Source organism: Misgurnus anguillicaudatus, chromosome 23, assembly GCF_027580225.2.
Source record: "Misgurnus anguillicaudatus chromosome 23, ASM2758022v2, whole genome shotgun sequence".
NCBI classification, from domain to species: domain Eukaryota; kingdom Metazoa; phylum Chordata; class Actinopteri; order Cypriniformes; family Cobitidae; genus Misgurnus; species Misgurnus anguillicaudatus.
In genome coordinates, this window is record NC_073359.2 from 22490080 (window position 1) to 22508450 (window position 18371).

The 18371-nt window shown below is 37.7% G+C and overlaps 1 protein-coding gene across 3 annotated transcripts; it reads right to left on the reverse strand.

Annotated features, from left to right (window-relative positions):
- Nucleotides 1-1358: 1358 nt before the first annotated feature.
- Nucleotides 1359-10832, reverse strand: gtpbp1l (GTP binding protein 1, like). Of its 3 annotated transcripts, none has more exons than XM_055218088.2 (12): nucleotides 10717-10832; nucleotides 10407-10588; nucleotides 9614-9725; nucleotides 7126-7306; nucleotides 6619-6967; nucleotides 6348-6471; nucleotides 6162-6276; nucleotides 5841-5985; nucleotides 5444-5762; nucleotides 4585-4763; nucleotides 3633-3749; nucleotides 1359-1746 (listed from the first exon to the last, which is right to left on the reverse strand). In XM_055218088.2, exons 2-12 carry the CDS (start codon nucleotides 10572-10574, stop codon nucleotides 1642-1644), a joined length of 1914 nt encoding a protein of 637 aa, XP_055074063.2. In that variant the 5' UTR covers nucleotides 10575-10588; nucleotides 10717-10832; the 3' UTR covers nucleotides 1359-1641. The 3 variants fall into 3 exon arrangements, with proteins under 3 accessions (XP_055074063.2, XP_055074064.2, XP_055074062.2); XM_055218089.2 differs by having other exon boundaries at nucleotides 10752-10826; XM_055218087.2 differs by having other exon boundaries at nucleotides 10407-10813.
- Nucleotides 10833-18371: the final 7539 nt, after the last annotated feature.

Below are 18371 nucleotides of genomic sequence, written 5' to 3' on the forward strand. Positions count from 1 at the left end.
TGTATGATTTTTCTTTGTTCAGCACAGTGGTTGGTAGTTATTTTCCATACAAGTGAATGGGGACCAGCAGCCCTCAAACTCCAAAAATGGCCCAACAGGTGTCCATACAGTATAACATGCCCCAAATTAAGTCTTTTTAAGTTTCGCATGAGGTGAAGACCAAAACTGTGTTGTTTAACGTCAATGTTGGCCACGATGCGTCTCGTAATTTTTCGTAAAAGCCACTAAATGTATGCATTAAATATATATGCATATTTAAATCACCAATGATATTTATAAGCAATACAGTAAAGACTTTCAATTGTAAAATAGTTTAAATACACTATACAGTATACCATAAGAGTTGAATAGTTTAGTTTCACTATGTTTTTTGTCATTTCTGGAGACTTAAAAGTCCCTGGTCACCATTCACTTTCTTAATATTGAAAAGAACCAAATATATCCTGCCAAACATCTTTTTTCATGCTTGATAAACTCAATGCATTTTTTATTTAGGCTGTACTGTCCCTTTAAATGTTAGTGCTAGTTAATAATTTACAAAAAATGAGCTGTATTCTCGCTTTGGGTCACTTATATGGGTCAACTTAAAATAAAAAGATAGACAAGATGTGAGAACTGGATTTTAACTGGCATTGTCAGCTTAATCAGCCAAACGTATCCTTCAAAATAGCTTTGTAGTAAAAAAAAACATGCACAATAATGCTAAGCTATGAAAAAGCAATGCAAATGCCACCTAATTTGTGACACTCCACGTATGCCCGGTAGTGCTGCCTCACGACCAGTCGCGACCAATCGTTTGCAGAACAAAAGTCCCCGTCTACATAATATATGTGTGTGTACTGTGCACAACAACCATGTACAAATCAATACAAACACATGCATGTACAATTTAGAGAAAAACATATATTTATATAATAAATATTTATATTTATATATAATTTAAATTATATATAAATATAAAACTTTATATACACATGCGAATATTTCTTAAATATATACATGCATGTGTGTGTTTGAATTTATACATAATTACTATACACAGTACACCAACATATATTATGTAAACAAAAACTTTTATTCTGCAAACGATTAGTCGCGACTAATCGTGAGGCAGCACTAATGCCCGGTCCCATCTTCTGCCATGTCTTGCGTCTCGTCTACAGCGGCGCTCATTAAAATCCGAAAAGGATGAGGGGGCATAAAAGATTGACAAGCAGAACAGATTCTCAGCCTTTCATCTGCTTCAGCATTTGCTAGATTAAATTGGAGGAAAATTAAGTGAAAAATAGGAAAATCGCTGAAAGATTCACTTGAGGGCTCCTTAATTGGGTCCGCTGGGAAACATGCTGGCCACAAAATTTGGGTTTAAGGGTATTTATTGCCGCATGTTAAGATGCTAGTGCGTATGGGTTTAAAAAGGGCGATAAAAGAGGGTGGATGGGCTTTACCGTGAGGGAGCTTGTCAATCTGGATTTTTGGCACGATTGTGTCAGCGGAGATGAACGTTTGTAATTAGTGAGCGAGAGATGGCTCGGTCCAGGCTTCGTTTATGGTAGGGGAAATGAAAAAAGGAACTTGTGGTGGGTAAAAACAAAGTAAGTCTTTACTGCCCTCTGGTGTTCACTTATGATAAAGTTTAGCTTAGTTGCTTCCCAATCCAGATGTCATCCCGGGGCTGCTGCTCAGAGGTGCTTTGCCTTTGTGTCGCTGACCACCTCGCCTCCTGCCACTTCCACCAGATTTGAACTGAAAGAAACAGAAAAAATCTAAGCCGTCGTTTATTTCCTGTGTTTAATGTTTAGCAGCCGAATCGTCTGTTTTATAGATGTTTTCATTTTTGTCCATTTAGGTTAAATGCAATTAAACAGAATCTGCTTTAAGAGCAAAATTCATTAGCATTAAATTGAAATGCTTTATTTATTATTTGAACACTATTTAAACAAACAAAGAAAAAAAATGCCGTCACCATAAGCAGAGAAATCAATTACCTTTAAATCCAAGTAAAGGTTTAAGTACCGTTTAAACAATAAAAACCCTAAATTACATTAAACCGCCTTCATGAAAGTCTTGCTTAGAACCCCCCTACTGTATGCGATTTAAACTAAAACCATTTATAAATTAAAAAGCATTAAATCCGAACCTCAAAGGGTTAAAAACTAATTTGCCTTCACTTCAAACGACTTACTACTATCCCTTTTACCACCTTTAAGCAGCTTCTCATCCTCCACGCTAGCTACAGTGACAAGCCACAGGCCACAGAAGGCATAAAAGGAACGTTTTGGAGCATTTGGGATCAAAGGGGAATGTCAAGAATTCATGGGAATGAGACTCAAACCGCGGCATTTGGGTTACAATCCCCACTCTCTAACTATCAGGCCACGACTGCACCCCTTTTTCTTAAAGGGATAGTTCACCCAAAAATGAAAATCACCCTCATGTCGTTCCAAACTCAGAAGACCTCCACTCATCTTCGGAAACACAGTTTAAGATGTTTTATATTTAGTTTGGTGACCCTCCATTGAAAATCTATGTACGGTATACTGTCCATGTCCAGAAAGGTAATAAAAACATCATCAAAGTAGTCCATGTGACATCAGTGGGTCAGTTAAAATGTGTCGAAGCATCGAAAATACATTTTGGTCTAAAAATATAAAAAATTACGACTTTATTCAGCATTGTCTTATCTTCCGTTTCTGTTGTGAAGCGCATGTGCAAAACTAAAGTCATGTGACTGCAGTGACGCGGCTGACATGTTATCATCAGCTTTTTTTCAAACTTACAGCATGGGTCTCCCTCAGACTGTAAACAAAGCTCGGGGGCGCACAAAAAAACCCCAGCTGGGGCGCACCAGATAACACGTCAGCCGCGTCACTGCAGTCACATGACTAAAGTCTCGCGCATGCGCTTCACAACAGATGCGGAAGAGAAGACAATGCGGAATAAAGTCGTAATTTTTGTTTTTTTTGGACCAAAATGTATTGTCAATGCTTCAACACATTCTAACTGACCCACTGATGTCACATGGACAACTTTGATGATGTTTTTATTACCTTTCTGGACATGGACAGTATACCATACATAGATTTTCAATGAAGGGTCAACAAGCTCTCGGACTAAATATAAAACATCTTAAACTGTGCTCCGAAGATGAACGGGGGTCCCACGAGTCCGGAACAACACGAGGGTGAGACATTAATGACATCATTTTCATCTTAGGTGAACTATCCCTTTAAGTGAAAGTGGTGGACAGTGTGCAGATGTGGACAATTTACGTGGAAATTCGAAGAATCTATCGGAATAACTCATCAAGATGACACTAGGAATTTTTGACGATTTCCCTGAGGTGGTTAAGTGAATTTGTGTTTTAAAGACTATGATTTTAATCAAACACGCTTGTAAAAGAGATTCCCAGGAAATTGTGAATTCCCTGCGTAGGTGTCCTGTGAGAATTTAATTTTCCTGCACGCCTATAATTTATTTTGAGCTTTACTGAATACTGTAACTAAAACAAAATGTCTTGCTGATTTGCCTGGTGCATCTTAAGTATGTATTTCCACTTTTGCCAACTTTCTGGCCAGATTTTTACTCAGCTAGATTTATAAACCTTAATAAATTGTGTCGCTTTCTCTCACCTGTTGTCCGGTTGGTAAGCTTGTATCCACGTGCGAGTTTTCTTCGCTGGCTCCTTCAACCTGTGGTGAGGTTTTCTTGGTAGACTGCATCTTGGCCTGAGGCTTGGTTTGAAGCAGCTGTCGCATGCACAAAAAACATGTGAGAGTTTCAATATAAAACATAACTTTTATGACTCAAAATGTTTGCAAAACAAGATCAAAACCAATTTTTGCCTCTGTTTACATGAATACTTTAAATTATGTCACCCAATACAGGGGTTTGCGATGCAATATGTTGCGATACTCTAACGTGGGGCCATATATTGGGATATTTCCATTTTAGGAATATATTAGCATATCATTTTAAGAAAGCTTTCATTGAGAACACATCACCATATGCAAACCTTAGCATTAAAATTTGTGGCACACCCCATGCTAGTACTTCCTGTCTCTGTTTAAGTTCAGAGCTATCTAGTGGTCGAGATGTAAACAACTGCATGCCTATGAACGCTTAAAATATCGATATTGCATTGATGAGGATCAAAGTATTGCCAAACAATTTTCTTACACAACTATAATAAAAAGGATGGTTTTGGCCCTGGATGCTGATTGGTTAATAGCCTTCTTATATTTACAATATACCACAGCTGACACTTTTTATTACTTATGTGACAGCGTAGGACTTGTTATATTATATGCATAGCAACGTGAATAAATCACAGCCTCTATCTACTGCAGGGATGGGCAACTTCGGTCCTGGAGGGCCGGTGTCCTGCAGAGTTTAGCTCCAACCATAATTAAACCCACCTGAAGCAGCCAATTAAGGTCTTACTAGGCATACTAAAAACCTTTAGGCAGGTGTGCTGAGGCAAGTTGGAGCTAAACTCTGCAGGACACCGGCCCTCCAGGACCGAAGTTGCCCATCCCTGATCTACAGCTTTGGATGGTAAAAAAAATACTGTTGACCTCTAACCTTAGTGATGGTACCCACGGCTTTGGTTCTCCCCTCTCTGAAGACGAGTCTGTGGTCCATGTGAAGGTACTCGGGCGTCTTGATGAAACGAAAGTTTACAGTGGCTTTGTCCCCGGTTCGTAAACAGGTTTTATTCATGCCGATGATAGTGGCGGTTTGTCTGATGCTACCACAGTGAACTATAACAGAAATACAAAATAAAAGTCAATGTGCACTATATTGGCGAGCATATTGGTACCAATATTAGCATTTTACATTTGGTTACAACAGCATCAGTCTAATAAAACCGATATTGGAAGCGTACTAAACAATTTATACTTTATACCTGACAATATACAAAACTGTTTTATCATATTGTTTATATAAACTATATATCTGAAAAGTTTATTGGTATATCAAAAATTATTAGTATTACTTTGAAATATTCATATTAATACACAAATTAAATAATTGCATACTGAAATATTAAATAACAAACAGCAGGTCAATGTATAAGTATGTAACCAATAGGGCTGCATAACGATTAATCGCGACTAATCATTTGCAGAATAGCAGTTTTTGTTTACATCATATATGTGTGTGCACTGTGTATAATAATAATAATTTATTATTAAATGAATTATAAATAAAAATATGTGTATATATAAATATATAAATAAATACAAATGAATAAATAAATAAATATGCATTACACACACACAAATATGATCTAAACAAAAACTTTTATTCAGCAAATGATTAGTCGCGATTAATTATAATGCAGCTCTACTAACCAAAAACTATTAAAATATATTTACTCTATACAATACACATTTAGCCAAAATGTATAAAATATCCCATTTTTGTCTCCCGTACTGACCCATGGCCTGGTATCTCGGCGCTATCGTAGTCGGGTGATGCAGTACCAAAATCTCAGCCTCGAACTCCCAGCACGCCTGCGGGTTGAGACGGGGCGACACCATCACCATTCCCTTCCTGATATACGACCGCTTGATCTTCTTCAGTGCAAAGGATGCGGTCTGTCCGCCTCTGACTTCTTTCACAACCATGCGCTTGCGGTGGATGGATTTGACGGTTATGGGAATAAAGGCACCCAGAGGATCAGGGCCGAGGAGCAGCGTGTCATTAAGGCGTATTAATCCGCGTAAAGTAGTTCCTGACACTACCGTGCCAACTCCCTGAGAAACACATGAGAGAGGAGGTTGAAATGACAGTGGATTGAAAAACATCATGACATTCGAAAACGCCCAATTTACCGGCACTGAATACGTGTCATCGATCTGAAACTCTGGTGGTTCGTCGTCCTTAAATGTCAATCTGGAGGAGAGCAGGTTCAAGAACATCTTCAACAAGTCCATGTTTTCACCCGTCACGTTAGAAATTTGGAAAATTGGACACACCCTATACAAAAAAAGTATGTTTTGGTTTGTATTGATTATAACTCTTGCATTAGTTTCAAGATAAAATATTTTTAAGTATATGATAAAAGTAAAATATAAAATAAAAAATGTAAGGAAATAATACATTGTTTTGCAGTTGATCGGGTATTTTCTAGGTGTTTGTAAGATTAACGTTACCTCTCCGAGCTAAAGTTTGAGGCTGTGACGATGACATCATCTTTGTTTTGCACCAAAACTGGAATTTTTCTGCATCCCGGAGACTTCAGCAACCTCTGTAATAACTTCAGCGTCTCTGTAACCCAAACAATCGATTGATATTACATTATTGCAAGAGCATTGAAAAGGATGCATGCTTTATGTTACCTTGCAAAATGTTAGCGGGACACATGTCTATTTTTGTGACGACTACGAAGACGGGAACGTTGAGGGCCAGAGCCAGACCGAGGTGCTCTTTGGTCATGCCAACGATTCCTGCGTTACTGCCCACCTTTACGATAAAGAGAAACATAAGACGTGTTAATGTAGCTCAATTGGTAGCATCAGTGGCATCACAAAGTTCATGGGTTTGATTCCCAGGGAACACACATACTGATATAAATGTAAAAACGGATGCATGGTAGGTTATCTTCCTCACCATTAACATGCAAAAATCCGGCAAGTGCCCCGTCATGCCGAACACGGTGGTCTTCAGGTATTTCTCGTGACCTGCCAGGTCGATGAAGGTGATGACTTTGGACGACCTCTCGCAGATCTTCGTCCAGTCGAGGCTTCCCCCGTGGCTGTCCGGTTTGTTGACCACCTGCCCGTCTTGGTCGAAACCCAGTATGTCATTGCCGACGCTGCTGGTGCGGCCGCTCTCCATCTCGTGTTTGTGGCGGAAGAGCTTTTGGCGGGCGAACCCGCGACCGTTGTCGAGTTCCCCGTGGGTGAGGACGCCAAGCAGCGTGCTTTTACCGGCGTCTACGTTACCTACAACTGCCACTCTAAGAGCGAAAGGTAAGAAGGCAAAATAAAGTTAATCTTTGACAATCAATATTAAAGATATCAACAGAATGTTCTTTACATTATGTAAGATGACTTTAGTTTCATAGGCAGGATCACATATAATCACTAAGAGATATTTGTGGAAAAATCTGGCAACCTGACTTCCAGAAAGTCGGCCTCTCCCACCCGCCGTCGTATGAGGTAATCGCGAATGCGTCCCGCCGTCTCCGTTCTCTCTCTCAGCAGAATCAGATCAGCGTCAACCTGTTCGCAAAGCGATTGCACGGTGGCGACAGACGCGTCCATATCCCTCTCATCCAGACCGTAATCACCACCGTCTGGAAAAAAGACACGGGGATATCCTAAATGGCCCATTTACCTCAGGGAAAGTCAAAATCAATTTCCAAAGCGGACTGTTTAACTTTGGACAAGTAATGAGTCTGCTCTCTGATCTGTCGTAATGCGAAATAAAGCAGTCGCAGATGTGAAACAATTACAAGGAGTCAACATTTATACAATAAGCCATTTTTGTAGCTCAGTTGGTCGAGCATTGCATTAACAGCACAAAAGATCATGGGTTCGATCCCAGGGAACACACATACTGATAAACATGTAACTTTGTAATGCACAGTAAGCCATTTCGAACAAAAGTGTCTTTATAAATGTTAATGCATAAGTGTAAAATGTGTAATAGCAGGGGTGTCGACATTGAGTAGGACATTTGAGACGAAGTCATATGTGGGAATATCCCAGTTTAAATGTTCTATCCAAGACCTCAATGTGTTCCTGTCAATTACACATCATGCAACATTAAAGGGCACCAAATGGTATTTGTTTGAAATTAGTTACAAAGCTTTCGCGCTTTGATAATTATATTTAAACGTTTTGTTTTTTCGAGTTTGACGTGGAAAAACTTGAATTTCGAGTTGTCATGAGCACAGCGTTAAGCCAAATCAATGAATGCTCTTTGACTCCAGTTTGGATACAATACATTTTTATTTTACAATTTTATTATTGAATTTACACGTTTTATTCAATAGACTAAAGCGTAACTTTTAAAATATTATGCAATATACAACAGCTCAAAGTCTTTTATGTAAATTTAAAGCGCACCTATTATCCGATTCATGATTTTACATTTCCATTGGTGTGTTAAGTGTGTATTAGTACATGTTAACGACATGCAAAAGGTACAAATCCTAAAGTAAATGATGACGCGAGTGTAAATTCAACGTAAATCTCTTTTCTTGGATTACAACAAACACACGGGTTGTAGGCAACCGTTTACTTCCTGGGTCGGGTGACGTGGACAAGACACTTTGTACAAAATCAACGCATTTCAGGGATGCAAGGCATAAAGGAGTGGCAATAATGTATGGTATGTGGAAAATAATGTTTTTTTTTACCATTAACCACACGGATACATTGTATTATACCAAATACACAAAATAACGCTGTTTTTAGCAACATCAGGGTTTCCCGCAGAAAATTTGTTAGTTAAGGTGGTCTGGGGCTGAGGGCGTGACAGTCAAAGGGGCGGGGCGAATGTGTCATGATGAAAATTACAATATTTTTATTTAAAACACTTAACTAAAACTTAATTTTGGAGAAACTATGACAAGAAATGAACACATACTAGATTATTAATGAATTAAATGTTTTTACCTCTAACGGGAATAGCTGCGTAGTGAAGTGAAACTAAAGGGCTAATAAACACAAACTGAAGCAGATGTTGTAGAACGTCTGGCGAACGATGATAGATAGCTCGAAGATTGTAAAAACTGTGGTGTGAAGCGTGTCCGTGCTATTCTCCAAAATGTTTGATCAACTGGCTAGTTATCCTCCAGACAGTGACAGTCCAGACCATGTCTTTCTCATTTGGGCCATGTGGCGCGCGTCCCTGCTATTCTCCGAGATGCACTAGATGGCCTTTTGTGCAGCGATTTTTTTTTTTTTGACAAACTAGCTAAGGCGGTAGGGTTTCCAAGCTTAGGCGGGCCGCCTTAACTGAAATATGCTGCGGAAAACCCTGAACATAATAGGTGTTATTTAATGCATACCCACTATCTATTACCACCCTTCTGATTGTTAGTAAACTATTCAATATTTCACGAAATATCGTCAAATATGCCATTTCTTTACTAACAGATATGAAAGTGATTTTGTAAAATATAAAAAAGGGGTGTTTAAAGTCAGATACGTCTCAATTGGTGACGCCCAAATGTCAGCAATCGAATGAGCATCAAAAGTTCACAAATATGGTGCAGTGTTAAAAGACTCACAACAGTTTGAACATTTCGGGGTGGCACAAGACAAAGGCAAAAATTTACATTTGACTGGCACAAGATTAACGGAAATCTCTTACGGGGCGTAGACGTTAACGCTTCTCATTTACTTTTAATGGGTGACGTCACGCGTTGCCGAACTGAATTGTGGATCCGTCTGCGTCACGTCATTGCCATTGCTCGCGGCAGAAGTAGAACATTTCTCAACTTTTTAAGCGCCAATGCGTGCGTCAGCCAATCAGATCGCCTGATGTGATTGGCTGTTGGCTACGCTTCAAACATGCCCTCCATCAAGCATTAATGCTTACGCCCCGTGTGAATGTACCGTGAGGGAGAGTTTCAGTACATATTTGACCTCACCTGTCCCCATCCCAACCACATAGATGGTCTCTCCACAGCCTTCATCCATTCTGTCCCGCAACTGTTTGAGTAAAAAGTCATACTGCTCTCCTGTCGGGCTGACCAGTGCCAACTAAAAAACAACAACAACAACACATTAAGTATCAGATTTTAGATTTAAATTGAATACTATGCTTCAAATTTGTTTATATATGAAATGAATGGTTTCCTTGTTTATGTTTGTTCATGCAGTAAACATTTTTTTTTACATAATTGTATTGAAATAATTATATAAAATATAAACTTTTCAATGCAATATAATACTTTATAAAAATATAATGAAGACGTCTGATTTGACAACTAGAAAATCTTAACAAACATTCAACTAGTAAAACTATTATTGACATATATTATAAACCTAAAAAACATAAATAATGCTCTGCTTGAAAAGTCCAATTGTACTTTATCTATATTTACTTTAGATGTTGCTTGTTTTCACATTTTTATCTGATGCAAATGTCTATTATACATTTTACGTCATGATAGGATCATTTGCAGTATATAAACAAGTCAAAATGCTTTAAAAACTTACATGCAATAAACTTTATGGTTAACGTACTCTACTGGTATAGACAGCGATGCCACCTGGCACAGTCAACGTGTCACTCATGCAACAACCATGCATCGATATATGTTTACATTCAATTATAAAGTTGTTAACGATCCTTAATCATCGTGCATTTACTAAACAAACAGTTGCACTGATTCGTGTGCATATAATTGAGTCAAATCAGCTGTCAGGCCTGAAATTCACCTTGCTGCTGAGGTGCAGATGATCCCCGGCGTCTCCGTTCTTGTCGTCGCCGGTTTCGCTGCTCTCAGCGCCGGCCTGGTCTTCTGCGTTGCCTGCGTCCGGTGCGAACATACACGCCGGCACCACTGACTCCAACACCGGGCTTAAGCTAGACTCCGTCGCCGCCATCCTCCAACTTGGGTCTAGGGAAGTAAAAAACCCGGTTGCGATTGTGTTATTCTTCGGATTTAAAGTTTCGTTTAGGAGTATAACTTCATTATTGTTTTAAGAAACTGATATTGCGTAACGGTAAGTGTTACTGAAGACAAACCATCTACGAAAATATCGATAATTGCCGAATTTTACCACATGAAAGTTCATAAAAAGAAGTGTACGGTAGCCGACTTTGGTTTAGCGCAACGTAGCAAGTTTACTACTTACGTATGGACGACACGCCCACTTCTGAATAAATAATTAAGCGTTTACACTACACTACAGCAACAGAAAAGTCTTTAAAGATGCCTTTTACACATTGAAGTTATGAAATCATTAACTATGAAAGATAAAGACTCTTACGGTTTAATATACGTTGTCACATTACATATAACAAAATACTTTATTTTTTACCGGTTTAAAGAGACTTTCTTCAAGACACGCCTACTTCTAAATAAATAATTATGTTCTCACAGCGAAGCCTTAAGAACACCCTTTGAACTTAAAAACAACTTTAAAAATGTTATACTGTCTAGTACAATATTTATATGTATAATACATGTCATCACACCAAACATCTGTAAGCGACTTTTATGTCTATGATTTTGTCCGGAACTTCCTTCGAGACACGCCTACTTAATAATAATTAAACGCCTGCAGGCATGTACAAACAAGTCCTTCTGGTTCTTAACTTCTTATATTCACGTGTAATATTTCATTGCTATTTCAACTTATATAATTTTAAAATAGACATACACAGAATAAAAAACAAAATTAATTATGATACACAGAATAAAAAACAAAATTAACTATGTACAGATTTTTTTAAAGTCAGCAGCAAAAGTAGCAAACACACATTTGTGTTTTGTATAATCGCATACTTTGATTGTGATGTTGATGTATGACCGCAACGTGGCAGTGTTGAGTCATGAATGAATCTCCTAACAAAGCCATGTCATGCAGCTTTTTCTACATTTTCATTAATTTATCATGATTATAAGCTCAAGCTCATTTTGGTTCAAAAATTTTTTTGCCTTACAGGTAAATGTACATAACATTACCAAATGTGTCTATTGTAGTAGTTTAAGTAGGAAAGTAAAAAATCTCTAAACTGTATAAATGCATTGTCAAATACAATAATTTTTTTACTGGGATTGATTGTATTACTGATAGCCATTTATATTTATACGTATTGTATTAAATTTTATTTTATTATTTTATATTATATTATATATTATTTTATTTATTTTTCTCTCAAAAGATATTGTTTTGGAATAATGAAAACTTTTGTACTATTGCTTCCCTATGACATATCACTTTATTGTTACCTAATCTTTGTAAGTCGCTTTGGATAAAAGCGTCTGGTAAATGCATAAATATTATTTTATTATTTTATTTATTTTTCTCTCAACGGGTATTGTTTTGGAATAGTGAAAACTTTTGTACTTTTGCCTCCCTATGACATATCATTGTTCCCTAATCTTTGTAAGTCGCTTTGGATAAAAGCATCTGCTAAATACATAAATATTATTTATTTTGTTATTTTATTTATTTATTTTTCTCTCAACAGGTATTGTTCTGGAATAGTGAAAACTTTTGTACTATTGCCTCCCAATGACATATAACTTTATTGTTTCCTAATCTTTGTAAGTTGCTTTGGATAAAAGCGTCTGCTAAATGCAAAAATATTTTATTTTATTTCTTTTCTCTCAACAGGTATTGTTTTGGAACAGTGAAAACTTTTGTACTATTGCCTCCCTATGACATATGCTTTTTACTGTTTCCTAATCTTTGTAAGTCACTTTGGATAAAAGTGTCTGCTAATTGCCTAATTTTATTTTATTTTATTAAATATTTTGTGAATTAATTTATTGCCATTTAAGTTTTGTTCAACTACTTGTTCAAAATCATTGTTATGTTTAATTCAAATAGATCAAACATATAAGAAACATTCAAACTCAGATCAGCAAATACAATTATAAACAAATGTACAATAAATGCATGTTTACCAGAAAATAATAATAATAATCATATGTATACACTGCACTATTAATATTTTCTCCTCTCTAATTTCTAATTTGTTTAACTGGTGCAATATATGTGTTATGAAATGCAATAAAACGATAAAGTGTAAAAATATTTTGCTCAAATATTTAACATAAGGTAAGCTGTCAAGCTTATTAAATTAATTGCAAATTATAGCAAAAGCAGGGTCTAATAAGTCCAGAGACCTCTCTCAGCAGCACTATGAAGATATTTGCGAAGTTACGTATGTTACCTTGGTAACTGGGCCAGATTTGATTTAATGCCAACGTGTTTGCCTAGCAGTGCACTTACTCTGCTAATTTATTCACAAAGATTTTGCCCTCCGTTATTATTCTTTAACCTTGAAATGTCTGACACTGCGAACTCATACTACATACTGTTGAAAAAATCATATAATATTGAAACTGAAAATATGCTAATGAGAATACAATGAATAATGGTGTATGCACATTTCGATAGGGGGCGACATTTCACATCAAACGCAAATGACCAGTAGCTTGATGCACTTTATCAAACTGTATGTATGTATTTATTTAATCTATATAATTATGTATATTTGTGCCAAAAGTAAAAAATTAAATGATTAAGTATAACATTTTTGAATTAATCCATAAGTAAAGCCAGTATTTAGGGTCTGATTTGTCCTCCATGCTAATGGTGACCTAATGACCTCATGACCCTGATGACCTCAGTGCCCATCTGTCAGAGTAATAGTAATACATTGAGTACATCTCCTCCCCTAATCTCTCATTCCCTATCCTATTGTCTCCTCTCTCGCATCTCTTCTTGTCTTATCTCCTTTCCACTTTTTCGATCTCTTCTTGTCTCCACTCATCCCTTCTTGTTTCTTCCCATCTTCTCTCCGCTGCTCCCGTCTCATCTCTGCTCCTCTCAGAAACACAGGTCCCTTTTGTTCAGCTTGATTGAAATTCCGGAGTCACAGGCCAGAATCGAGCCGTGGCCAATTAGGAAGTGGAAAAACCAGGAGTCTCTGTCTGGTTGGGCGAAAAAGGAAAATGCTCGGTGGGGGAAAGCACTTAAATACAGATGAGTGACACTTCCCAAAGTGTGTGTTCTCTCATCAGATAGATAGAGAGAGGGATTTCTGCCAAAACAAATCACAAAGCCTATACCTCAAACTCCAATGCAATATTTCAATTAATAACTTTTGTGGTGCAATTGCATTGACTGCCTGTAGGTGGCAGTATAATACTCTCAGATTAGTTTGCAATGATATAATCACACTTCACTTTGCCTTTGCGCACTCATGTTTACATTTACATCTATTCATTCGACAGACACTTTTATGTGAACACACCTTAACATTTTGTCGATGATTTGTAGATTGCAGACCTGCTTTAAAATCACAGACAACGGCAGATGCCTAATAGTGTTTAAAGATGACTTTGTGCCAAGGATATTTATGCTTTCGACATTTGCTTTGGCAGTTACGGTCACTTTTGTGACCACCGATGTGTGTTTTTCACCATTGCAGGATGATTTAATAAAAATAAAGAACGGTAAAGAGGAAACAAGGAAATTTTGGCACGTTGTTGTAAAACCTTAATCTAAGTTGTTGGTCTACAATGGTGTGAAAAAGTGTTGGCACCCTTCACGATTTTTTTGTTCATGAAGGAAAAACTAAATTCAAACACACATGGCCCTGTGTGAAAAAGTGCTTGCCCCCTTAACCTAGTAACTGGTTGGGCCACCCTTAGCAACTGCAATCAAGCGAATTTTGGCACACTCATCTTTGCACAATTGTTGTAATTCGGCCACATTGGAGGGTTTTCGAGCATGAACTGCCTTTATAAAGTCATGACACAACATCTCAATAGGATTGAGGTCAGGACTTTGACTAGGCCTCTCCAAAGTCTTCATTTTGTTTTTCTTCAGCCATTCAGTTGTGGACTTTCTGGTGTGTTTTGGATGTCCTGCTGCAGAACCCAATTAAGCACGTTTTCACACAGGGCCATGTGTGTTTGGATTTTGTTTCACTTCATAATAAAAACCTTAATTTAAAAACTGCATGTTGTGTTTACTTGAGTTATTTTTTATTAATATTTAAATTTGTTTCATGATCTGAAACATTAAAGTGTGACAAACATGCAAAATAAAAAATCACACTGTATTTCTGACCATCATAAGAAATTTTAGGACTCAATCTTCAAAAACTATGCAACTCCTGAATAATAAATATTTAGGTTAATAATACAGTAAAAAAACATGTTGATTGTATCCACTGATATTGATTGGCGGATAGAGGGGAGGGGTTAAAATGTGAGGTCTTGGTGACATCGTCCAGAAAGAAAAGTCGTTTCAACCAAATTTTGTTTTATTTCAATTTTGCAAAAGCAGTGCAGCTAAGCTGGCAAAACAGCAAAACACTCATATAGAAAATATTCATATATGCATAGAGACACCCACATTTTAGCAAACATGAATCTAGTTGTCAGTGTTAAATTGGTGTTACCTGTTTTGCATATTTTTATCAGTTTCGTGAATTGTCTTGATGCACATTTAACATGCCATTGTACAAAGATACTCAAACCTGAATCTATTGAGTCCTGAGCCTCCTAAAGATTTGTAGTAGGCCCCATGTGGGGCGTTGGAGGCCCCTGGGGGCCGCAGTCATATGGAGGAACCAGAATAGCAAATAAAATCATGGAAATATTGTCAGGTGAGCTCCAACAGTGTAGCAGAGGGTTTTGCACAGGCAAGCACATTCACAAAAATGTCTAAATTAGTTTCAAATTAGTGTTACGCCAAACTTTTGGAACATTAGAAAAAGGCCGTCACAAATTAAGTTGAACACCTATGTGCTGATGATTTCGCACGGAGATGTGCAAGGACTGGATGTTTCACACATTGCGTGGGTGGTGCCAAGGACACCTGCATGGATTTGAGGACAAACATGACAAAGCTGAATCTAAATTAGACTGTATTGCATCATTACATGAGGTCTTTTTTAAGTGCAGATAATGAATACATCCACTTCAGAAAGCAAATGACTCAATCTAGGCTCCTATTATTTTATATACAGTAAGTGTAATGATGCACAAAGGGTAGAGCACTGCGTTAGCAATGCAAAGGTCAACGGTTTGATCTACAAATCATGATTAAAACAATGTGTAGATTGAATGCGCTATAAGTTGCTTTGAATAAATGCATCTGTCGAATGCACTTTAAGTAAGAAAAACAACTGGCTTTAGTGCTTTCTGTACGTTTTGTTCTGTTTCATAGATAAAGACATCAAAACCTTAGTCAGATTACAGAAACATTTCCTGAATCAATTTTTAAAAATTAGATTTCATTGAATTAAATTAGCTCTCATTTCTCTTGTATGCTTATTCAGCATGGAAATGCTTTGGGCTTCAATATATTCATTGTTTTCTGAGTGCTTCGTCTGCTAGTTTATGATTTAGTTCTGTCTGTCTATCTATCTATCGATCTATCTATATTTGAGTCTGTCTGTCTGTCTGTCTATCTGTCTATTTGTGAGTCTGTCTGTCTGTCTGTCTGTCTATCTGTGAGTCTGTCTGTCTATCTATCTATCTATATCTGAGTCTGTCTGTCTTTCTATCTGTTTATTTGTGAGTCTATCTATCTGTGAGTCTGTCTATCTGTCTGTGAGTCTGTTGATTTGTGAGTCTGTCTCTCTATCTGCCTGTTTATCTATCTGTGAGTCTGCCTTTCTGTTAGTCTATCTGTACGTCTGTCTATCTGTGAGTCTGTCTGTCTGTGAGTCTGTCTGTCTATCTGTGAGTCTGTCTGTCTGTCTATCGGTGAGTCTGTCTGTCTATTTGTGAGTCTGTCTATCTGTGAGTCCATCTGTGAGTCTGTCTATTTGTGAGTCTGTCTATTTGTGAGTCTTTCTATCTGTGAGTCTGTCTATTTGTGAGTCTGTCTGTCTTTTGTCTGTCTATCTATCTGTGAGTCTGTCTGTCTATCTGCGAGTCTGTCTGTCTATCTGCGAGTCTGTCTATCTGTGAGTCTGTTTGTCTATCTGCGAGTCTGTCTATCTGTGAGTCTGCCTGTCTATCTATCTGTGAGTCTGTCTATCTGTTAGTCTGTCTGTGAGTCCGTCTGTGAGTCTGTCTATTTGTGAGTCTGTCTATCTGTGTGTCTGTCTCACTATCTGCCTTTTTATCTATCTGTGAGACTGTCTGTCTGTGAGTCTGTCTATCTGTGAGTCTGTCTGTCATTCTGTGAGTCTGTCTGTCTATCTGCGAGTCTGTCTATCTGTGAGTCTGTCTGTCTATCTGCCTGTATATCTATCTGTGAGTCTGTCTATCTGTTAGTCTGTCTCTCTATCTGCCTGTCTATCTATCTGTGAGTCTGTCTATCTGTTAGTCTGTCTGTGGGTCCGTCTGTGAGTCTGTCTATTTGTGAGTCTGTCTATCTGTGAGTCTGTCTCTCTATCTGCCTTTTTATCTATCTGTGAGACTGTCTGTCTGTGAGACTGTCTGTCTGTGAGTCTGTCTATCTGTGAGTCTGTCTGTCTATCTATCTGTGAGTCTGTCTGTCTATCTGTGAGTCTGTTTGTCTATCTGCGAGTCTGTCTATCTGTGAGTCTGTCAGTATATCTGTTTGTCTATCTGTTAGTCTGTCTGTCTATCTCTCTGTCTGTGAGTCTGTCTGTGTATCTGTTTGTCTATCTGTCTATCTCTCTGTCTGTCTGTCTGTCTATCTATCTGTGAGTCTGTCTGTCTATCTGTGAGTCTGTTTGTCTATCTGCGAGTCTGTCTATCTGTGAGTCTGTCTGTCTATCTGTGAGTCTGTCAGTATATCTGTTTGTCTATCTGTTAGTCTGTCTGTCTATCTGTGAGTCTGTCTGTCTGTGAGTCTCTCTGTCTGTCTGTCTGTCTGTCTGTCTATCTATCTGTGAGACTGTCTGTCTATCTGTGAGTCTGTCTGTCTGTCTATCTCTCTGTCTGTGAGTCTGTCTGTGTATCTGTTTGTCTATCTGTCTATCTCTCTGTCTGTCTGTGAGTCTGTCTATCTGTGAGTCTGTCTGTGCCGCCATCTATCTATCTATCTATCTATCTATCTATCTATCTATCTATCTATCTATCTATCTATCTATCTATCTATCTATCTATCTATCTATCTATCTATCTATCTATCTATCTATCTATCTATCTATCTATCTATCTATCTATCTATCTATATGTGAGTCTGTCTGTCTGTCTGTTTGTCTATCTGTGAGTCTGTCTGTCTATCTCTCTGTCTGTCTGTCTGTCTGTGAGCCTGTCTGTATATCTGTCTGTCTGTCTGTCTGTCTATCTGTGAGTCCTTCTATCTGTCTGTCTGTGAGTCTGTCTATCTGTGAGTCTGTCTGTCTATCTGTCTATCTGCCTGTCTGTCTATCTGTGAGTCTTTCTTTCTGTCTGTCTGTCTGTAAGTCTGTCTATCTGTCTGTCTATCTATCTGCTCAACTGAAAAATTCAGCTAAGACCAACATAAGCTGTTATCTGGTTAGTTGGTCCCCTGTCAAAGCTGGTCAAGCTGGACTTAGCTGGTCTGGTTTAAAAAGTTGACCAAAACACAGCTAAACCAGCTTGCTACTCCAGCTAGACCAGCTAAAACCAAGCTGGAATCTATCTATCTATCTATCTATCTATCTATCTATCTATCTATCTATCTATCTATCTATCTATCTATCTATCTATCTATCTATCTATCTATCTATCTGTCTGTCTGTCTGTCTGTCGCTGTCTCTGTCTG

Excerpts from the sequence above, each read along its gene's own strand:
- gtpbp1l (XM_055218088.2), bottom strand. The coding sequence starts at position 10,574 with ATGGCGGCGACGGAGTCTAGCTTAAGCCCGGTGTTGGAGTCAGTGGTG. Across the intron at positions 9,726-10,406 it reads ATCTGCACCTCAGCAGCAAG|TTGGCACTGGTCAGCCCGAC; the intron begins GTGAATTTCAGG and ends GTTGTTTTTTAG. Across the intron at positions 3,750-4,584 it reads CCGTGGGTACCATCACTAAG|CTGCTTCAAACCAAGCCTCA; the intron begins GTTAGAGGTCAA and ends TGCATGCGACAG.